Below are 23,936 nucleotides of genomic sequence, written 5' to 3'. Positions count from 1 at the left end.
TTTCTTTCATCAGTGGCTTATAGTTTTCAGTGTACAGGTCTTTCGTCTCTTTAGGTAGGTTTACTCCTAGGTATTTTATTCTTTTGGATGTGATGGTAAACAGGATTGCTTCCCTAATTTGTTTTGCTGCTCTTTCATTGTTAGTGTATAGAAATGCCATCAATTTCTGTGTGATAATTTTGTCCCCTGCAACTTTGCCAAATTTGTGGATGAGCTCTAACAGTTTTCTGGTAGAGTCTTTAGGGTTCTCTAGGTATAGTATCATGCCATCTGCAAATAGGGGTAGTTTTACTTCTTCCTTTCCAATTTGGATTCCTTTTATTTCTTTTACTTCTCTGATTGCCATGGCTAGGACTTCCAAAACTAGGTTGAAGAGTAGTGGTGAGAGTGGACATCCTTGTCTTGTTCCTGATCTCAGGGGGAATTCTTTCAGCTTTTCACCATTGAGAATGATGTTTGCTGTGGGTTTGTCACATATGGCCTTTATCATGTTGAGGTAGGTTCCTACTATGCCCACTTTCTGAAGGGTCTTTTTCAGAAATGGGTGTTGGATTTTGTCAAAGGCTTTTTCTGTGTCTATTGAGAGGATCGTATGGTTTTTATTCTTCAGTTTGTTAATGTGGTATATCACACTGATGGATTTGTAGATATTGAAGAATCCTTGCATCCCTGGGATAAATCCCACTTGATCATGATGTACAATCGTTTTAGTGTATTGTTGGATACGGTTTGCTAGTATTTGTTGAGGATTTTTGCATCAATGTTCATCAGTGAAATTGGCCTGTAGTTTTCTTTTTTTGTGGTATTTTTGTCTGGTTTTGGTATCCGGGTGATGGTGGCCTCATAGAATGAGTTTGGGAGTATTCCGTCCTCTGCAATTTTTTGAAATAGTTTTAGAAGGATAGGTATTAGCTCTTCTAAATGTTTGATAGAATTCACCTGTGAAGCCATCTGGTCCTGGACTTTTGTTTGTTCACTCTATTTTAAGTGTCATAGTATGGCATTGTGTTGGAAAATGTGCTGATGATTTTAATTTATATAATGATCATACAAGATAATGTAGTTCTGGTCCCGAAGTATTATTTTTCTGTTTTCCATGAAGTCAAAAACTGAAATAATAATGAAGATTATAGGAGTTCCTGTTGTGGCGCAGCAGAAACGAATCTGACCAGGAACCACGAGGTTGAGGGTTCTATTCCTGGCCTTGCTCAGTGGGTTAAGGATCTGGCATTGCCATTGCACTGTGGTGTAGGTTGCACATGCCTTCGATCTGACATGGTATGGCTGTGGCTGTGTCCTGCAGCTGTAGATCCTATTCAATCCTTAGCCTAGAAACCTCCAAATGCTGCAGGTGCAACCCTAATAAGCGCGCGCGCGCACACACACACACACACACACACACACACACACACAAAGAAGATCTCTCAAAAATATACTAAATTTTTAAAACCAATTTTCTTAAAAAGAAAGGCTATAATTGTGATTAGTTGAGCCAAATTCTTCCTAATATTCATGTACTATACTTAATTGAGAGACTCATTTAGAATCTGCCGAAAAGCAAAGATGAGAACTTATAATAAAATACTGAAGAGATTTCCAGTTTGCAGGAATGTCATGAAATTACTTCCTTTATGCTGAAACTATCATTTCTAAGCTTAACTGGAAACATTTGAAAATATTGTCATTTAGCCTTGATAGATAATTGTGGCCTCTTAATCACTCAATAAAATAGACCAGAAAGTGCAGATAGGTGTAAACCTGGGAATGAAAAGAATTGTAAAATTGTCACAAAAGATATGCGGGAATTTAATTTGATATTATCATACGATTCACCTCTCTGAATAACCCTATATACAGCCTCCTTAGTGGTTATTATAAATGTTTGGACTCTGCATGAGCATTTTGATTATCAGTATCAGAGGTCAACCAACTTTCTGTAAAGGGCAATATATTAATAATATAGACTTTGCAAACGGTAGTGTCTGATGCAATTACTACTCCCCCTCTGTAGTGTGAATGCAGCTCTAATGTGTAAATGAAGGGGCTTAAGTGTGTTCCAATAAACCTTTTAATAAAAATAGGTGCTGAGCCAAATTTGGCCCATGGATCAGTTTGCCCCCAGACCCCCATCCTAGACTTTCCCATAAACATTGACCATCTGTTCTTTCTCATTTAATATAAGGTAATTTCACTAAAATTTGAAAATTCAACCCATCCTAGACTTTCCCATAAACATTGACCATCTGTTCTTTCTCATTTAATATAAGGTAATTTCACTAAAATTTGAAAATTCAACAACAGATATAAGATTTTAAAATTTAAGTCCAACTTTTTTTTTATTAGGAATGTGAATGAAAGCAATCTTATAAAATATTGAGGTTAACATTTCTAACTCATTTTTGGACTTCTGTGTTGTCCTTGGTATCAAAAGATAACATGAGAGGTGAAAAATCACCAGCAATTTGACTCATAAATTAGAAGGTATAGTACAAAGAAAAATAAGCAAAATGACCATTTCCTGTTATATATGATTTTATCTCAAAGATAATTTATCTTTAGAAAATCTATTTGTGGAATTTACTGCATTAAAATATTAAAGAAGAAAAATAAAGGTTAAAAAAAGCAAATCACACATCCTCTGATAAAATGCAGTGGTCAACTCATGATTTTTGAAAGTCTCTTAGTGAAATAGAACAAAACATTGTTTCGGTAGTATGAAAGATCGGAATATATCATCACAAGTAGATATGCTTTTTGCTCCTTGTTTGGTTTTAATTTGAACAAGTCAACAAAAAAACCTAATATTTTGGGACAGTTGGATATATATGAGTATGTGCAAGGGAAAAAATGATATCAAAGTGTTTTTTTTTTTTTTTTTTTTTTAAATTTGCTAGCCTTGAAATTGCATCTTGGTTAAGAGAAAAAAAAAAAGCCCAAAACATGTATTTTAGTAATTCGTACTGAAGATACACAGGAGTGAAATGGTATGCTGTTTAAATTCTGGTTTAAAATATATTAAAATTAAAAAAAACTTTTAAAAAAACAGGTAAAGCAGATATAAAAAGTCTTCATATGTGTTGAATCTACTTGATCAGTACATGAAACTTATTTCTCTAGTTCTCTATCCTAGTGTATATTTGAAAATATTCATAATTTTAATTATAGCAAGCATCATTCTTAATGTTTTAAACTGTATTAACTGCCTTGGTGAAATCAGTTCCAAAATGATAAAAGTCTCTGCTTTTATTCAGTACTCTGCTGGAGGTTCTGTCCAGGGCACTAGCATAAGAAAAATATGTTTAAAAATATTGGAAAAGGGGAAAAAACATCTTTCTTTGCAACAACATGATTTTATTTAAAATTACAGTAGCTCCCCACTTCCAATGCTTTTCAGTTTCTCTTCCTTTGCAAGATACTTATTAATGTATGGAATACAATGGAACTTACGAGTCAATGAGCGTCATGCTTTCTGTCTATATCTCTCACATTTTCACCCCATGGAAGCAGGATCTTTGTCTACTTTGTAGACAGAGTGGTGCTGGAGCTGCCTAGGCTGCATCCTGTGAGCCAGTTGTGGATGTGTCTCCTCGCCTCTGCCTTCTGCAAGGGCACATTGGTAGCTTGAAATCTGCCATGGTGGGAGGCTTTGCTTTTGTTTTTGTATCCAAATAGAGTTTTTTCATATTTTTATCAAATTCTTTAAGAGTAACGCATGTGGCAATCAATTTTTGAGATTTTATTGGCTACCAGGAATTGACTGTACACTTAAATTATTTAAATGTACTTATTTATTCAGAAATATCTATTGAGTACACACGCATGGCAGATGTCTGTTTTAAATGAGTAGTATTAGTCAATTCTGGTAAATGTCTAACTGCCTCTTAAGGGGTGGAGGTGAGGGGCTGATTTGTAGGGTTTGTCAATTTCTGTGATATAAAGTCAACATTCAAAGGATATAAGCACACTAACTCTCCTGATGAAAAGTCCAGAATTTCTGGGAGAAAAAAAGTGTGGATTCCTTAAATACAATCATAGAAGAGTTAAATCGAAATCGAATTTCCACAGACAATATCACATGAATTTGACTCATTCGCCTCAATTAATTTGCTTTCTTATGCTTTCTTATCCATATGTATGAAAAGATTCACCTGTATCTTTTAATGATGCCTCATTCACACTCTTAATGAATTCCCCTGAGACAACAAGAAAGACACAGATAAAATAAGTCCAGCTCCATGTGTGTGACATACTCAGAGAAGAACATTCCTATTGTCTATTTTCTGAAGCAGTGTTTATAGGATAATATTACTAAAATTGTATAGATATATAACATAGACTTACAAAAAATTCATTTAAATTCTTTGCATTAGTACAAAGAAATTGTTTTAATAAATAGTGTTTTGTATTATATGAAAAGGGGCAAATGTAAGAATGCTTTATTGGTCCACGTAGGTGTAGCTGAGTTTTTGGGTAAGAGGCAAAAAGCCAGTATGAGTCGTATTATGATTAAAATGTTCCCCCAATTTTGCACTATCAGGAATCAAGGATATTGTGGATCAAATGTATAATGAGAATTATAATCCTTGAGAGCCATGGCAAAGTTAAATCACAATACTTGTTTTGACAATACAATAGAAACCAAGTAAGCTGCAAACTCAATTTACCAGCTCTGAAATTATATAAACATGGAAACAAATTAGATGATTCAGTGTGAACTAAATCATCAAGAGGAACCAGGAAGTAAGTAAATTTGTTTTTATTCAGTTTTAGTATTTATTATTCAATTTCATTCAAATATTTTAAAGTATTATTTGCACGTGTTTGTGATGTGTGTGAATTTATGAATCTTTTGATATTAAAAAGCAAATGATTGTTTACTCCCAAGAAGACTATTAATGAACTTCTAAAGAAGCAGCACAGCGATGTCTTGAGTTGTTCATTAATTTTTTTCTCAGTTAAATGGTTCTCTGTTACAGAAATAAGACATAAAAAAAAGACATCCCCTATTTAAAGGAGTATCTGCTTCCTGGTAAATGTTTGACCTTCCACTTGTTCATTTGCTAAAGCAATGGTTTAAAAACAAACAAACAAACAAAAAAAAAACACCCAACAACAACAACAAAAAAAGACTGTGTGTTGTATGAAGTAAACTGTTTCTAGGCAATTATTTATTTTAGTAGCAGAAGTTACCTTTTCTTATTCTTCTGGCATTTTCATCCCAAAAAGGAAAACAAAAAAGGATGTGGGCAAGTGACAGCATCAGCTAAACCCTTAAAAACATGATTTGGAGAGAATGTCAACAAAACATTCCCATGGATAAACACATATGTTCTAAAGTGAGGTGATTGCTATGTTGACTAGCGGTTTAAACTTGTGAAAGTCTCTTAAACTATGTGTGTCCCAGTTTCTCAAAATAAAAATGTGGAGGTAGGCCTATGTAGCCTCTGTTAAGCTTTCAAACTGTATTTAGAATATCTACAATCCATACAGGTCCATACGGTTTTTGTCATACTGAAGGAAAGGAGAAGAATCAATTAAAATATTTTCCTATTTTTTACAAAAGAAGCTAAATATTGTAAAAAATAAGTTTAAGCTTAATTTTAAAGAAACTATAGAAGAAATAGCTCTATTTAAATGTAATCACAAGATTTTTATTTTGTCCATGGCCTGTGATGATGTATTTTCAAAGAAGAGAGATCAGTATTGAACTCGAGATAATATTCAATACTCGAATGAAAGGTCAAAAGGAAATTAGTTACTGGAGAGGATCAAATATGTTTTTAAATTTCATGCATTATCATCATAGATACTTTAAAAATGTTATATACTTTCCTCAAACCTATGTAAACTATTTTATGTTCTATAAGGGGAATGCACATTTTCTGTTCTCAAGGGGGAAACAGGATTGGCAATGAAAAACCACACAGTACCCACAGAATTCATTCTTCTGGGCCTCTCATTTGACCCAGAGCTTCAGACTGTGATTTTTCTCTTTTTAATTATCACATATATATTAAGTGTCGTGGGAAATTTGGCCATCATCACTCTCACCCTGGTGGAGTCCCATCTACACACCCCTATGTATTTTTTCCTCAGGAACTTCTCTGTGTTAGAAATTTCCTTCACAACTGTCTGCATTCCTAGATTTTTGGGCACAATTGTCACCAGGGACAAAACTATTTCATACGGTAATTGTATAGCTCAGTTGTTTTTCTTCATCTTCATGGGAATCACTGAATTTTATCTTCTAACGGCCATGTCCTATGATCGCTATGTCGCAATCTGCAAACCCCTGCATTATACAACCATCATGAGCAAAAGAGTCTGCACACTGCTTGTCTTTTTCACTTGGCTGGCAGGATTCTTAAATATCTTCCCGCCAGTTATTCTTTTTCTCTGGTTAGATTATTGCGGCTCCAATATCATCGATCACTTTGCTTGTGACTATTTCCCCCTCCTGCAACTATCCTGCTCTGATACATGGCTCCTGGAAGTGATTGGTTTCTACTCTGCCATAGTGATTCTGCTTTTTACCCTGGCATTGATCCTTCTATCCTACATGTTCATCATGAAGACAATCCTGAAACTGCCTTCTGCCAGTCAGAGAAAAAAGGCATTTTCTACATGCTCCTCTCACATGATTGTCATTTCCATCTCTTATGGGAGCTGCATATTCATGTATGCCAACCCTTCAGCAAAAGAAAAGGCGTCCTTGACCAAAGGAGTAGCTATTCTGAACACTTCTGTTGCTCCCATGATGAATCCATTTATATATACCCTGAGGAACCAGCAAGTGAAGCAAGCCTTTAAAGATGCTATCCAAAAGATTATGTTTTTTTCAAGTAAATGAAAGTATTTGTGGCATTAAAAGAATAAAGTTCTTGTCAATGCTTCTATTATTCATACTTTCTCAAAACTCTTGCTTTCACAATAGCTATATATTTTTCCCTGTGTCCATTCCCATATTAAAATTTCTCCCACTTTGAACCCAGTACCTTGGATAAAGTTGAATATTGCTTCAGAATTTCTATAATTTGTTTTATTCAAATGTATCGGATGGCATATAAAACACAGGTTAATGTTACGATTTTGAGAAGTGATTTGTTTTTGAAGAGACATAGGCTATTTAGCTTGATGAAAGGGGTGTGAGGATAGATGTGAATTTCTGAAGTTTTCCTTCTTACCTGGTAATAGAAATGAATATTTTCAGGAAATTTTGATTCTCTATGGCATTTTTGTGAAATCAAATTACCACAATCACAACAGGGTTGGAAATAAAATATAAATATCTACTTAAATATTTAAAAAAGATTAGAAAGTCAATATATTCTATTTTTAATGCTATTAATAATATAGCTGATGATAATGAGAAGGAGAAAAACGGGGAGAAGTGTAGAAGATAAAATCTTATTCAGCAATTACTAGATTCCAGACTTATTCTAATTATTTTCTCTTTATTGGCTCATTGAATCCTGCCAACAACTCTATGAGGCACCTGTGATTGTTATTCTTTTGCAGAAATCTTTATACTTTCTCTGGATATATTTTATAAGCTTTCCCTCACTTATGTTCATAATAAATAAAATAAAAATTTGAGTTAAATTTTAAAATCTTACATCTATATCAATCACCACATTGTAAATCAAATAGACTTCAATAAAACTCTAAAGAGAATCTTACCTCTATTATTAAATTTTCACATTTCAGTCAGATTATTTTGTATTAAATAAGAAATACTATATAGGTCAATGTTTATGGAAAAGTCTTACATCGGGGGGAGGCAAACTATGATTCCTGGCCCAAATTTGCTCAAAACCTATTTTTATTAAAAGTTTTATTAGAACACACCTCATTCCATTCATTGAAAGGTTGTTTATAGCTGCAGTTACACCCTAAAGGGAGAGCTGAGTAGTTGCATCAGGGAAACTACAGCCTGTAAAGCGTAAACTATCAATATATTGCCCTTTATTGAAAAGTTTTTGTTAACCTCTGATATTGATAATCAAAATGCTCATATATATTCCAAACATGTACAATAACTATTAAGGAGTTTGTCTATAGAGTTTTTGAGAGCTGACTCATCTGATAATACCAGCATAAATTTCCTCATAACTTTTGTAATAATTTTACAGTTCCTTTAATTCTCCTATATATACCTATCTGCAGTGTATAGTATATATTTACTGAGTGATTAAGAACTCACAGTCAGCAATCAAGTCAATATTTTCAAATGTTCCAATTAAGCTTAGAATTTATAGTTTCAGTTTGAAGGAAGCAAATAGTAATGCCAAGACCTCCCTGCAAACTGGAAATCTCAGTGTTGTTTTGTACGTTGTTTTGTTTGTTTCTCAGCAAATCATGGATATGAGTCTCTCAACTGAACATAGTACATGAATATCATGAGGAATTTGGCTCAATGAATTATGATTGCAGTCTTACCAAAAATGGTTAAAAATTTAGGATGAGTTTGAGTATTTTAATGTAGGATGAATTTGAGTATAAACTTAATTATTATTTTAATTTTTGACTTCATGGAAAACAGAAAAAAAAAAGTTCATGGCCAGAATTGCATGATATTGTGTGATTGTCATCTAAATACTGATGATTTCATTTTCTAGAAGATGTCCTACTCTAATATTTAAAATAGAATGAACATAAGATTTTTCTAATGAAAAGAAATGTATTTAATATAAAGACTTTGCCATTGTTAACTTCTTTATTCATGTTAAGAAGACTTGTCGTTTAAGCGGAAAATTAAAGAAATCGTATGTGTAAGTGATTATTTCAAAACAGCCACAAATATGAGAAAGTTACAAAAGCCCTTAGCTATTGATGATCAAAAAGACCAACTTAACATCAAGCATTTATTTACACATACAACTGACCACCGCAAATATAGTCATATTTAGTATCCAGTAATATTTATTTCCTCAGGATTTTTGAACAGTTTTATGGTGTATAAGTTAATTATGGAGTTCCCAAAAAGGAGGGGAGCTATTTAATCATTTTTCATAAGCAACTATGTATTCATAATGGATTTTTTGGGGGCCACACCTACAGAAGGTGGAAGTTCCTGGGCCAGGGACTAAACCTGCACCACAGCAGCAACCTAAGCCTGTAGTGACAACACTGGATCCTTAACTTGCTGTGCCACAAGGGAACAATTCAATAATAGATTTTTGAATTGATATATGGCACAGAAATTTAACAGTCAGTAATGAGAAATATTTCTTGACTTCTTGAGAATATATACTTACTTTATTCTAGTTATAGTGTTTTTCACATAGTGACAAAGTGGCCACAATATGGAGTGGATAGTACCAGTAATATGATGGTCAGATTGCATTTATGGTCTTTGTGCATTAAACCAAAAATAATGCTAAACACGATTTACTAATTCTTGAATATCAAGACAAAATGATTCCTGGTGAAATCATAAAACACAGTTCTCTCTTATGTGCTCTTGCTCTGCCACTTTCTGTCTTTCTAATTTTTTTTAGAATTATTGTGAAAAAATTGGCATTCAGAAAAGTTTCAGAGAAGGAAATGAGGCCAGTCTCATAGTTACAGACTGGAAAGACCAGCACAAAGAAGGAACGTGTGTGAGAGAAGGAAGGGAATTTGAATGGGAAAAAATGAAAAATAACTTATATGAGAAGAATTAGAATTAGAATGGGAAAAAATGTATATGCAAATATCCTTGGTAACCTGTTGGCAATAAAAGTATAAGCAATGAAAAATAACTCTAGGAGACTATGTGGAAATTAAAGTATTTTGAAAGCCCAAATTTTCATTTAACTGCTCTTCATTATGCCTCTAAAATATGAAACAGCTCTTTTATTTTTTCATTTCCTGGAGAAAAATGCAGCCTTCCTTGCCAAGTCCATGAAGGCTCTCTTGACCTGCTGATTCCTTAGGCTATAAATAAAAGGGTTCAGCATGGGGGCTACTGAGGTGTTTAGCACGGCCACTCCCTTGCTCAGAGACATCCTGTCTTTAGCTGATGGATTAATGTACACGAACATGCAGCTGCCATAAGAGATGGAGATGACAATCATGTGGGAAGAACACGTGGAAAAGGCCTTTGTCCTCTGACTAGTAGAAGGAATTCTCACAATCGTTCTAATGATATATATGTAGGACAGAATTATTAATGCCAATGTGAACAATAGAATAAACACAGCACAGGAAAAACCCACCATCTCTAGGAATGTGGTGTCTGAACAGGAAAGGTGTAATAAGGGGAAATAATCACAAGTAAAATGGTCCACAGCATTGGACTTACAGTAATCAAGTTGTATGAACAGCATGAGTAATGGGAATATGATTAAGAATGAAGCCAGCCAAGAAGCAAAGACCAGCAATATGCAGAGTCTAGGATTCATGATGGCCAAGTAATGCAGAGGTTTGCAGATGGCAACATAACGGTCATAGGACATGGCGGCCAAAAGGTAAAATTCAGCGACTCCTAAAAGAATTAAAAAAAATAACTGAGCCATGCAATCATTAAAGGAAATGGTTTTATCTCCTGTAATAATGGTGCTCAGGAACCTGGGTATAGTGACAGTTGTGAATGACACCTCTAGTAAGGAGAAGTTTCTGAGGAAGAAATACATGGGGGTCTGGAGGTGGGAATCCAGCAGGGTCAGGGTGATGATGGTCAGGTTCCCAGTGATGCTGAGCAGGTAGGTGATGAGCAGAAAGACAAAGACCACAACCTGAAGCTGTGGGTCATCTGACAGTCCCAGGAGGATAAACTCTGTTACTACTGTGTAGTTTCCCATTTTTGCTCTTCCTCTCTTGAGTAACCTTCAGGAGAAAACACAAAAGGACTTAAAAAGTGGGGATTATCCATGGATAGCACAGGAATTTATCCCTGCAATAAACATATGATGCCATACTAATTTAACCTGAGATTTTAAAACAACCTAATGAAGATAAAGTGATTTAAAGGAAATTTTTTCCAGGCTCTTGTGTTTTACATACAGTTTTTCTTTGTAAGATCCCTATCTTAACAGATTGGAACCAGGCTAAAAAGATTTTTTTTAATCTTATCCAAATGACACACACTAAATGGGAAGAACAAGGATTTTAACCTAGGCTTTTTTAAAACATCAGAAATACTGGAGTGGAAATGCTTCCTGTTGACTTTTTGTTTGTTTGTTTTGTCTTTTTAGGGCTACATCCGAGGCATATGGAGGTTCCGAGGCTAGTAGTTTCTAGCTTACACCACAGCGACAGCAATGCCAGATCCGAGCCATGTCTGTGACCTACGCCACAGCTCAGGGCAACGCCTGATCCTTAACCCAAGAACCAAGCCAGGGGTAGAACCTGAGTCCTCACGGATGCTAGTCATAATCATTTCCATTGAGCCACATTGGGGACTCTCCCTCCTTTGACTTTTAAAATGCTTTCCCTAAAGGAAGTCCTTTCCATTGGAAAACTCATTTTCTGCAACTCTAGTTTAATCGTATCATCCTAGTCTATCATCTAATTTCTTGTATTATAATTTGATAGTATAGAATAGAAAAGCCAAATATGTCAGGAAAATGGTCATTCAGATAGGTATGCCTCTAACATGAAAGTCGTTGAAATGAAATCTAACCATGCGACAGATTTCGATGCTTCCCTCTGACTCATTCACCTTCCCACCTTCCTACTCCTCATCTGAAGCCACAGGTGATGGGTTCATTACCATAATGTTTTCAGGTATTAGAGAGTCCAGAGTAGAGAGGAGGCAGAGTGGACATTTAGTAGATTGGATCTATGTCATGCACCAAGGAAACCAAATTGCATGAATATCTAAAATCAGACATTATCCTTCAGAGACCGTGTGTTTCTTGAAAATGTCTGCCATCTAAATGATATTAGTATTCTCTCTCTCCCCACCTCTCCCTCCTTTTCTTTGTTCACACAACACACACACACACACACACACACACACACACACACACACACAGGCTTTCTATCTCATGTCATTTATTTTGGCCACACCCACAGCATGTGGAAGTTCCCAGACCAGGGACCGAACCCTCACCATAGCAGCAACCCAAGCCTCCACAGTGAAAACAGCTGAATCCTTAACTCACTGCTCCACAAGAGAACTCCCCATGTAACATTTTTATGTTTTTCATTTTATCTACATCAGCATTCACTTAATAGGAGCTCTATTTTGTCAGTGTTTTGGAGTAATCCCTGTAATAGCAATGAAAACCTTTTATTTTTCTTCCCAAATAACAGTAATAATAGTAATAGTGCATTTATTTTAAAAGTTAGCCATGAGTTCCTTCAATTAACTGAAGCAGTTCATTTTAATATCAGTCATTCTGTGAATTTTCACTAACACCTATAGTTACATTCCAGTGATAGAAGTTTTTGCAATAGAATGAATATTTAATTTCAAGATATAGATTTGATGAAACTATTGTGAAATTTTTCAATTTTTTCCCCTTAAAATACTGAGCCTTCTTTTCACTCACCTCACTGTATAGCAAAAAAGTGTTTCTCCTGTCAACTTAAGGAAAGTTCTAGCTAAGATATATGGTGGACAATGCTAATGGGAAAGCATGTGAGATTCACAAAAAAATGAACATTTTTTTTTATTTTGATATTCTTCAGGGGCTAGAGAAAAAGTCTTAAAAGCACTAACAAGGAAAACAGATGTCACAATTATACATCCTATAAACAAATGTATGGCAATTCAAGGATGTGATGGACATTTACAAGCATAAGTCATTGTTCTCAAATGAAAATCCTCTGTGACTAACAGCTGTGGTTGACTCTGTTCTGTAATCATTCTGGGATGTGATCTGTCAACCACTCCTGGGATGTCTGGGTGAAGTAATGAAGAACACAGCCAAGTCTCTAAGGCATCATTTCAGATTTTCCTTCCTACCTACCCATCCACATTGTTTTCCTCGTCTATGGAACTTCTGATCCCAAGCTTTATATTCCTTCCTGTATCTTTCTTCTTAAGAATTTGAATGTCTTGGATATCTCATTGTTGGATCAGGCTTGTAGCTCACTGAAAAGGAGACTTCACCTACTCAATAAACAAATGCTTGCCATTGTGTAAAATAAAACAACTGGAAATGATTTTCAGGACATTTTCATAGTAAATTGTAAGAATGTCCATAGTCAGTTGTAAGGATGTCCTCTAGAGAAAAGAACAATGGTACCCGTGAATTGTCCAATTTAAAGAAGCAACATTATTTAAATGTCTACTAAAGATTGAGATCTTTTTTCCTCATTTTATTTAAATTATGAGAAGTTGGGTAGGAGGCTCCCTAAATTCCATGATATAATTGAAACCTAAATTATCTTCCCACATTCTCTATGTGTACTGAACTCTCCTTTCTTATATTAAGACCCCTAAGAAGTCATAAGTATCTTTGTGAACAAATACATCCTCAAGGCAATTAGTACCCTCAACATTACTGGGTAGTTTTCCAAGTCTCTGTCCTTCTCTCTGACATGACGTTCTTTTGCTTGGTGTTAGGTTTATATGCCAGGTGAATTTGTCACAGAAGAGAACAGAATATTGATTGAATTTGACTATCTTGAGTAAATTTTAATTTTATAGCCACCTGTTTGTTTCTGGAATGGTTCATTCTGCTCCATCTGTGTTTGCTGACTCTCAATACCATGTAAGAACTTCATTATGACTACATGACAAAAATTCATAAGAAGAATCAATTTAGATTACTTTCAGATTATTACTCTAAAGCTGCCTTTAATAGTCCTACAATTAGTCCTAAATTATTTCTCTGAGTCCCCTTAAAAAAAAAATGACCTTTCTTTTTTGCTAATGGAAAAGTGGAGTCAGGTCAAACCAGTTAGTCAAAGCAGTATGAAGAAGAATAATGAAGGAAAAACTGTAATCCCCTAAATCACTTGCAAAATCTGTGGGTTTTTATAGAGATGTTCTCTTTCTCTCCTGATTGTCTCAATTTGTTAACTAGCATCTGTATTTGAAGGTAATTTTTAACTTAAAAAGGAAAAGAAATTCTTTTAAAATGTATAGCATCAGAACTTAATTTTAATTTATAATGTGTGGGATTATTAGAGCAACCCCTAGCTTTTCCATTTCAGGAGAAATGTATAAAAAATACAACTGTTTCTGAGTTTTAGATTTTTTTTTTTACTAGGAAAATAATAATAGTTCATGGAATTATTGCAAGGGATAATTAAAGGTAAAATCCAGTTATATAAATTTTTATCTCATACACTCACACCGTAAATACTGTCATCTTTATTATTTCTAAAAATAAAATCAGTTATCACAGTTGTAAAAGATAGTCCCACTGTAAAGTAATAATAACATTTTTGAGGAAACTCATTTGAGAGATAATGTTAAAGCTTTGTCATCGACTCATTACAATAACACTATGTTGAGTGTGGAGAAACTGACATTGAGAGTTTAAATAATATAAGCAAGTTCATACATCTAGGTAATGATAAGACTGGAATTCTAAACTCTTTCTGCCTGAAACTGATGCATGTGCTACTTATTAAACCTATATTCAACGAGTAGGAGGACCAAATTCAGAGAGCAATTTTTCCAAAAATTAGTAAAAAAATAAATTAGTACACCAAACAGGAAATGCAACCATGCTCATTTTTCATTTCTTTGGTATCTACAGAAAGAAATGGCATCCCCAAATTATTCTACTCAATGTGATGAAAAGTTGAGCTAATAAATAATAAATCAGAGCTAAAAAAAAGGTAAAGTTTTCATTGGCTTTAACATTATAGTCTTACCTCTATTCGTCATACAAATGCACCACATCAGCCGGTTGAAATTATAAAAAAAAATGCAACTATTTCGGTTTTAGGTTAAAAAATCCAGCCTTTCTAAAAATCACTCTCTTAACACATTTCCAATTATTTTATTTCCATAGCTATGATTTTTTGATACATTTTCTATGGTAGTCAAGAGAGCAAAAATACTGAAGAGAAGCAAGATATGGAGTTACTGTGGGCCTTTCTGGATATAATTTCTATATGGATTGTAACCTGGATAAGCCATGTGATATTTTATCTACCGTATATGCCCAAGGCTCATGGGAGATACTCCAGCGACTCAATGTGCCGAAGAGGGCCAGGAGGAAAACACGCTTAGGATTATAAACATGTTATCAACATTAGTACCAACACCGAAACAGGAAACTTGAGGAACAATGTCCACAGAGAAAAGGGACGTGAGAAGTAGGCCAGCAGCATATGGAATGTTTTGCCTTATGTTCATGTGAAAATAACCAAATGTGCAAAAGTTTTAGAAGAGGTTTCCTGAATTTTCCTCATGAGGATGTCTCTGAAGATTCTTTTTTTTAAATCTTACTAAGTAAGATACTGGGATTTTAAGTGGAAATATTACATTTTCTATTCTTATAGAGTAAAATGTCTCCATAAGTGGATCCTTAAGCTTTTACCTGTCAACTAAATTATTCAAAAATTAGAGAACAATTAAAAGAAGTGTGAGATGGAATGTAGTGCTCAGTGCTCAGTGACTTCCCATTGAAAGGTATGGGAAAAATTGGATAAAATATCCATTAAACTCTTTAGTCTCTTCCAAGAATCTTTTCAGGTTATTTTTCTGTAACTGTAATGATGCTAATTGTTGAGGCGGATCTACCATCCAAAGGTCCCTTTACTTGGTGGGCTGGGTTCCAGTGGATAATGAAATCAAAAAATCTAGGAATTTTACAGGAATTTATAAATCCGATTTCTTTCAGTCTAATTTTAGAAATGACAAAAAAGGAGTTCCCCTTGTGACTCAATGGGTTTAGAATCTGACTGGTATCCATGAGGATGCAGGTTTGACGTATGGCCTTGCTTAGTGAGTTAAGGATCCAGTGTTGCCCTGAGCTGTGGTGTAGGTCCCAGGCATGGCTCAGTTCCTGCATTTCTGTGGCTGTAGTGTAGGCCATCAGCTGCAGCAGCTCCAATTAGACCCCTAGCCTAGGAACTTCCATATGTCAACAGGTACACTCCCCCACCCAAAAAAAGAATGCAAAAGAAAAAAAAAACAACAACAGAAAGTCTGTTAACATTCAATCACTTTGTTATGCATTCAACAAAAACTTGTTGAAGACTTGCTATCATTAGATACTATATAAACACTGGAGATACCATGGAATCAAAATAGAAGTGATTCCCACCTTCTCTCAGCTTACCAAAAACAAGGGCATGGCCACTGAGGGAAAATAATTTGACCAATGTCACATAACTTAATTAAGAGCTAAGTTCTAAACAGATATAAGTAAAGCAACCTGTCTGTTAATTCAGAACTTTTCGAGTCTTTGTTGTTGCAACTGAGAACCCCGGGCGTGGAGGGAGCCAGAGGGTCAGACTCTGAGTCGACTACATTGTGGAGCATGACTATGATTCTGTATATGGTGATGAGTTAACTATTCCAGTTGGGGGAAATCATCCGGGATGTGCGAAAACTACAGGAGGAAGGATGGCTGGAAGGGAACTGAATGGGAGCAGAGGAATGTTTCCTGACAATTTTGCTAAGGAAATTGAGGGAGACAGAATTCAAGGGTGAAAATTTGCCTATCAAATGGGAAAAGCAAGGGAATGTTTCAAGTCTTATACAATGAATCAGCACCTGTGGACTTCTAGCTGGAGGAATTCAGCCACATGCACAAACGAAAAACATTAAGAAGAAAACCAAGAAACCTCAGTGTAAGGTTCTCTTTGAATACATTCCACAAAATGAGGCTGAAGTGGAGCTGAAATTGGGAAACATTATCGATATTAGTGAAGAAGCAGAGGAAGGCTGGTGGGGTGGAATCCTGAACCCTGAACAACAAGTCGGCACTGTTTCCCTCAAACTTTTGGAAGGAATTAGAGGTAACAGATGATGGCAGAACTCATGAAGCCCCGGAGGATTCAGAAACAGTTTTGACTGGGTCGACCTCTCCGGGAATGGGAATGAAGCCACATCTGGATCACTTCCTACCCAACCAAAGAAAATCCAAGGAATTGGATTTGGAGATATTTTTAAAGAAGGCTCTGTGAAACTTAGGACAAGAACATCCAGTAGTGAAACAGAGGAGAAAAAAACAGAAAAGCCCCTAATCACACCCTGGGAACCTCTGTGTGCCGCGGGTGTGGCTCTAAAAAAACAAAAAGAAAGAAAGAAATATGAGTATATGAACTATTACAGCTATAGAAAAATGTAGGGGAGGGCAAATTTTTTTTAACATACTTTGTTTTGCCAATATGAAAAAAAGAGGCCTTATTTCTTATGTGCTGGGATTGCAAACTTTTTGTTTAGTTTGCTTGAAAATACTACTGAATCTGTATAAAGGAAAAAAATTCACACTAGTTTTTTTAATTGAAACTTGTAGTATTATTTTTAAAGAGATCTCTACTATAAATATGGTGATATCTTTACAAATAATCCGTAAAATATACTATTTGAGAGGGACAGGTTATCTTTGTAGTAGTGATAGTCACTACTTTTCCCCTAATACATAAGGGATATAAACTTGGTATGTATATATTTTTTACATTTAGCTTCTTACCCAGGATTACACTGTTGTGCCTGTTTGTTTGCAGTGTTGTTTAGTTTATACTTTGGGTGATAAAATAGGAGTTTCCTAGCTCCAAACCAGGTTACTTACCCATGCATATAGTAATAACTAATGAAATAAAATAATTTCTGCAACTGGAATAATCAAAATAATTCAAAATTTTGGAGTATTTTATATTGCTTGCACTGTTGGATTCACAAAAGGAATTTAGTTAAAATGTATAGGCTTGTTAAATATATTGGGGAAAATGTGAGCTATATTTTAAATTCATTAGGTTTAAGAAACTAAAAAAAATGTCAGTTTAACCCTTATCTACAGCACATATAATATGCAAACACCAGCCTTACTGCTGTACTTCTCTGCTTATTTTACAGGCTCAAATATTACTCATTTCATGATCTTGCGATTTAATTCTTCATGCCCCTCCTTTAGATTTTTAATAATGGTAATGTTAGAAAAACAAAACTCCAAAACTTTGAGAACTTCCGTATGTGGTTTCATACTTTGACAAGTTATCATTATGTACTATTCAGGTTTTACATTGTGTAATTTATGTAATAGACTAACTGATGGAGATATTTGGCTGTCATTTAGGTACCAACTATAAAGAGTGTTCAATATATCATAAAGTGTAATATTATAGCTTATTCAAAACCAAATATAGTTGGCCACATTCAGAAAAAAAAAAAAGCTTTTCTACTGCATTAAGCATTTTTTAAATCAGCAAACTTGCTCCATTGTACTAATTTATGCGATTGATCCCATCATTTCTTGATTATTTTTTGATTATATTTTTACTAAAATAATACTTTCAATATTATCTAATTTTTCTGCTGAATTACATGTTCATCAAAAATTGTACAAAAATCTTGTGTGAAAATACTTGTTAAATATTCTAAATTATTCTTAGCTAACATTTGATAAAAGTGTATTTGGAGATTAAGCTAATTTGAGGCACATGATGATCTAATTGTTCATATTACAGCTAATCATTATAACTAGCATCACATCACAGCTAATCTGTATAACTGCATATCCACTAAAAGAGCCATTTTTATATTAATCTTTAATTTTTATTAAATTTTTCAAGTATACATAACTTTTATTAGTTTTAGGGATCAAAAGTTTCAAAAACCATTTTACCTTGCTAAGTAAGTGCTAATGTTACTGCAAGAATATCAGAGGAAGAGAGTTTATCATGATGATTTAAAAAATAGAGTTCTAGGAGTTCTTGTCATGGTGAAGCGGAAATGAATCCGACTAGGAACCATGAGGTTTCGGGTCCAATCCCTGGCCTCACTCAGTGTGTTAAGGATCCTGCGTTGCTGTGAGCTGTGGTGTAGGTTGCAGACGTGGTTTGAATCTGATGTTGCTGTCTGTGGCTGTGGCGTAGCCCAGGGGCTACAGCTCCAGTTCAGCCCCTAGCCTAGGCACCTCCATATGCCATGGGTGCAGCTCTAAAAAGCAAAAAATACAAATAAAACATAGAGTTCTAGTATAAGAGAATTAGGTTCAGGCTTTGCTATTTATTCATGTTGTGTGCTAGAAAACTTATAAAAGCTTTACTGTCTTCATTTCAAAAATAGGATTATAAAACTCAATCTGCACATTATTAGAAGAATTAAATGAAAACTAATATGTGGAGCCTTCTGTTTCTATAAGATGGAGTAGCTTGAGGCAAATCAATACTCATGCAAAAAACATATAGAAATGAGATCCTAAAGACAAAAATAATGCCTTCAAAGACATCTGAACTGGAGTTCCCGTTGTGGCACAGTGGTTAACAAATCCAACTAGGAACCATGAGGTTGCGGGTTCCATCCTTGCCCTTGCTCAGTGGGTTAATGATCTGGCGTTGCTGTTGCCGTGAGCTGTGGTGTAGGTCACAGACATGGATCCCACGTTGCTGTGGCTCTGGCGTAGGCCAACAGCTATAGCTCCGATTCAACCCCTCGCCTGGGAACCTCCAAATGCCGCGGGAGCGGCCCAAGAAATGGCAAAAAGACACACACACACACACACACACACACACACACACACACACACACAAAAGACATCTGACACTTCCAGTTTTCAGATATGTGTGTAAGAACTTGGAGATAACCACACAATTCTAACAACAGGAAAAAAGAGGAACAGACTGAAAAATCCACAACTTTTTGGATCTATGGAGCAGGAAGGACACAGGGTAAACAACTGCACTCGAGTAAGGTGAATTGGACAGGTGAATCCAGGTAGTCAAGTCTTCCTGGAGCAGAGACTCAATGGTGGAAACTGCCATAGGCACCAGTGCCACCATAGGAAAACCTGAGCCTATGACACATGAATTGCTGGAGATTTAATGTGGTCAACTTGGAGAGTTAAAACCTCTAAAGAAACCAGACAGAGCGCAGAGCGGGAAGGGAGGGCAGGAGCGTAGACGGCCAATGCATGGGGGCTGCCATGGGCACGAACTTCCTCAGTGGTACAGAGCTCCTCGGCTCCATCACCATGAAAGAGGACTTCACAGAGGATGAGGAAGTGCATTCCTTTGGTTACAAGCGGTTTGTAGAAAGTTCAAGCATTTATTTGTGACAACTACATACAACTGAATGTTCAGTTGGTAAAATTGAAGGTCTTTCACTACGAAGAAATAAATCAAGAGGAAGACCCAGCACTGGTGGCATTCTATGAAAATACAGTTTCTGAGAAATCCAGAGAAAGGATTAAGATGGTGGAATAGAAGGATTGGAGCTAAACTTCCCTCCTAAAAACAACAAAATTCACAACTAAAGGCTGAACATTCTTCACCCAAATGGACAAGAAACCTTAAAAAAGATATCCTACTCCAGAAGAAAAAGAGGCCGCCACATCAAGAGGTAGGAGGGGTGATTTCGTAATATAAACAACCCCATATCTCCCTGGTGGGAAGCTCCAGACAGGAAACTAACTGGTTCACAGAGACTCACCTACAAAAGTGAGAGTCCTGAGCCTCATATCAAACTCTCACGATCTCAGTGGGGATCTGGCACTGGGAGAGTCCTGAGCCTCATATCAAACTCTCAGATCTCAGTGGGGATCTGGCACTGGGAGAAAGAGCCCCTGGAGCATCTGGCATTGAAGGTCAGTAAAGCTTGTGTGCAGGAGCTCCACGGGACTGGGGGAAACAGAGACCCCATTCTTAAAAGGCACACACAGACTTTCATGTGCAGTGGGTCCCAGGGCAAAGCAAAGTCTCCATAGGAATCAGGGTCAAACCTGACTGCAGTTCTTGGAGGACATCCTGGGAAAACAGGGGTGAACATGGCTTGTTATAAGGGAAGGACTTTGAAAGCAAAGCTCTTGGGACTATTCAGCAGCTGTGCCTGTCTCTGGAGGTGGCCATTTTGAGAAAAATCTGGCCCCACCCATCAGTCAGGGCTGAGAAGCCCCAGGGCAAACAACTATCCAGGTGGGATCACAGCCCCGCCCCTCAGTAAAAAGGCTACCTAAAGACCCCTCAGGCACATAGCTGCCTCTAATCCTATCTAGAGACTAAGCCCCACCTACCAGAGGGATTAGAATCAGCTCCACCCACCAGTGGGCAGGCATCAGCCCCTCCCATCAGGAAGCCTACAGCAAGCCCCTCGTACCAACATCACCCACAGGGGGGCAGACATCAGAAGTAAGAGAGGCTACAACTCTATTATCTGTAAAAAGGTCACCACACCAAAACCTACAAAAATGAAAAGACAGAGAACTATAACTCAGATGAGGGAGAAAGGAAAAACCCCAGAAAATCAGCTAAGTGATGGGGAGGAGATTCTCAGCCTCCAGGAAAAAGACTAGACTATTGATGCTGAAGATGATGCAAGACATTGGAAATCAACTGGAGGCAAAGATGGATTACTTACAGGAAACACTGAGCAAAGAGATACAAGATATAAAACTTAAACAAGAAGAGATGCAAAATACAATAACTGAAATAAAAAATGCACTAGAAGCATCTAACAGCAGAATACAGGAGGCTGAAGAATGAATAAGCGAGGTGGAGGACAGATTAGTGGAAGTTACGGATGCGAAAAAGAAAAAAGATTGAAAGAAATGAAGAGAGTCTCAGAGAACTCTGGGACAATGTTAAACACACCAGCATCCATATTATAGGGGTGCCAGAAGGAGAAGAGAGTGAGAAGGGGACAGAAAAAATATTCCAAGAGATAATAGCCGAAAACTTCCCTAACATGGGAAAGGAACCGCTCACTCAAATCCAGGAAGCACAACGCGTACCATATAAAATAAACCCAAGGGGGAAAACCCCAAGACACATATTCATCAAACTGACCAAAATTAACAACAAAGAGAAAATCTTGAAAGCAGCTAGGGAGAAGAAACAAGTAACATACAAGGGAAACCCAATAAGGTTATTGGTAGATTTTTCAGCAGAAACTCTGCAGGCCAGAAGGGAGTAGCACGACATTCTTCACGTGATGAAAGGAAAAACCCTCCAACCAAGATTCCTCTACCCAGCAAGGCTCTCCTTCAGATTTGAAGGAGAAATCAAAACCTTCACAGATAAGCAAAAGGTGAGAGAATTCAGCAACACTAAACCAGCCTTACAATAAATACTAAAGGATCCTCTATAGGCAGAAAAGAACAAGAGAAGAAGGAAAGAAAAAAGAGCAACAAAAACAAATCCAAAGCAAGTAATAAAATGGCAATAAGAACATACATATCAATAATTACCTTAAATGTGAATGGACTAAATGCCCCAACCAAAAGACACAGGCTGGCTGAATGGATACAAAAACAAGACCCATGTATATATATGCTGTCTTCAAGAGACCCACTTTACTTCTAGGGACACACACAAATTGAAAGTGAGAGGATGGAAGACAATATTTCATGCAAACGGAGATCAAAAGAAAGCTGGAGATCAGACAAAGTAGACTTTAAGATGAAGAATATTTTAAGGGACAAAGAAGGACATTACATAATGATCAAAGGATCAATCCAAGAAGAAGATATAACAATTTTAAATATCTATGCACCCAACACAGGTTCACCACAATATATAAGGCAACTGCTAACAACCTTAAAAGGAGAAAACGACAACAAAACAATCACAGTGGGGGACTTTAACAACCCACTTACAGCAATGGACAGATCAACCAGACAGAAAATCAATAAGGAAACACAGGCCCTGAATGATGCATTAAACCAGATGGACTTCATAGATAGTTATAGAACATTCCATCCAAAAGCAATAGAATACACATTCTTCTCAGGTGCACATGGAACATTCTCTAAGATTCATCACATCCTAGGCTACAAATCCAACCTCGGTAACTTTAAGCAAATTGAAATCATATCAAGCATCTTTTCCAACCACAATGCTATACAACTAGAAATCAACAACAAGAAAAACTGCAAAAAACACAAACACGTGGAGACTCAACAACATGCTACTGAACAACCAATGGATCATTGAAGAAATCAAAGAGGAAATTAAAAAATGCCCAGCAGCAAATGACAATCAAGATACAACACTCCAAAACCTATGGGATGCAGCAAAAGCCGTTCTAAGAGGGAAGTTTATAGCAATACAAGCTCACCTCAGCAAACAAGAAAAAGCTCAAATAAACAAGCTAACTTAACATCTCAAGCACCTCGAGAAAGAAGAACAGACAAGACCTAAAGTTAGTAGAAGGAAAGAAATCATAAAGATCAGACAAAAGTTAGTAGAAGGAAGGAAATCATAAAATCAGAGCAGAAAGCAATGAAACAGAGACAAAGAAAACCATAGAAAAGATCAACGAAACGAAAAGCAGGTTCTTTGAAAAGATCAACAAAATTGATAAGCTCCTAGTCACACTTATCAAGCAAAAAAGAGAGAGGACTCAAACCAATAAAATTAGAAATGAAAAAGGAGAAGTAGCAACAGACATCATAGATATACAAAGGATCATAAGAGACTACTACATGCAACTATATGCCAATAAAATGGAAAACCTAGGAGAAATGGACAAATTCTTAGAAAAGTACAATCTTCCAAGACTAAACCAAGATGAAAGAGAAAAGATGCATGGACCCTTCACAAGAACTGAAATGGAAACTGTGATTAAAAAACTTCCAACAAACAAAAGTCCGGGACCAGATGGCTTCACAGGCGAATTCTATCAAACATTTAGAGGAGAGCTAATACCTATCTTTCTAAAACTATTTCAAAAAATTGCAGAGGAAGGAATTCTCCCAAACTCATTCTATGAGGCCACCATCACCCGGATACCAAAACCAGACAAAGATACCACAAAAAAAGAAACTAAAGGCCAATTTCACTGATGAACATTGATGCAAAAATCCTCAACAAAATACTAGTAAACCATATCCAACAATGCATTAAAAGGATTGTAGATCATGATCAAGTGGGATTTATCC

The 23,936-nt window shown here is 36.1% G+C and overlaps 2 protein-coding genes across 2 annotated transcripts in view; one reads left to right on the top strand and one right to left on the bottom strand.

The window, feature by feature from the left end:
• The window catches only part of LOC110258130 (olfactory receptor 6C3-like), a 225,952-nt gene extending 216,309 nt beyond the window's left edge, over positions 1 to 9,643 (top strand). Inside the window, exons 8-9 of the mRNA XM_084955891.1 lie at positions 4,538 to 4,740; positions 5,491 to 9,643. Of these exons, the coding sequence (XP_084812017.1) occupies positions 5,912 to 6,850 (939 nt within the window). The 5' untranslated portion in view covers positions 4,538 to 4,740; positions 5,491 to 5,911 and the 3' untranslated portion in view covers positions 6,851 to 9,643. The remainder of the gene's footprint in view (positions 1 to 4,537; positions 4,741 to 5,490) is intronic.
• A 202-nt stretch (positions 9,644 to 9,845) lies between these two features.
• On the bottom strand, positions 9,846 to 14,590 carry LOC146403258 (olfactory receptor 6C1-like). The gene has a single exon (XM_084955899.1). The coding sequence runs from the start codon at positions 10,782 to 10,784 to the stop codon at positions 9,846 to 9,848; it is 939 nt and encodes a 312-aa protein (XP_084812025.1). The 5' UTR covers positions 10,785 to 14,590.
• Positions 14,591 to 23,936: the final 9,346 nt, after the last annotated feature.

This window comes from Sus scrofa, chromosome 5 (assembly GCF_054392235.1).
Source record: "Sus scrofa isolate SSC_HxYL_T2T_F1_AM1 chromosome 5, Sscrofa_HxYL_maternal_Yorkshire_Landrace_v2.0, whole genome shotgun sequence".
Lineage (NCBI taxonomy): Eukaryota > Metazoa > Chordata > Mammalia > Artiodactyla > Suidae > Sus > Sus scrofa.
Note: the sequence above shows the minus strand (reverse complement) of the source record. Positions and strands in the feature narration are given on the sequence as shown.

Bases quoted from the DNA above. Each gene is read 5' to 3' on its own strand.
- LOC146403258 (XM_084955899.1), bottom strand. From the start codon at position 10,784: ATGGGAAACTACACAGTAGTAACAGAGTTTATCCTCCTGGGACTGTCA.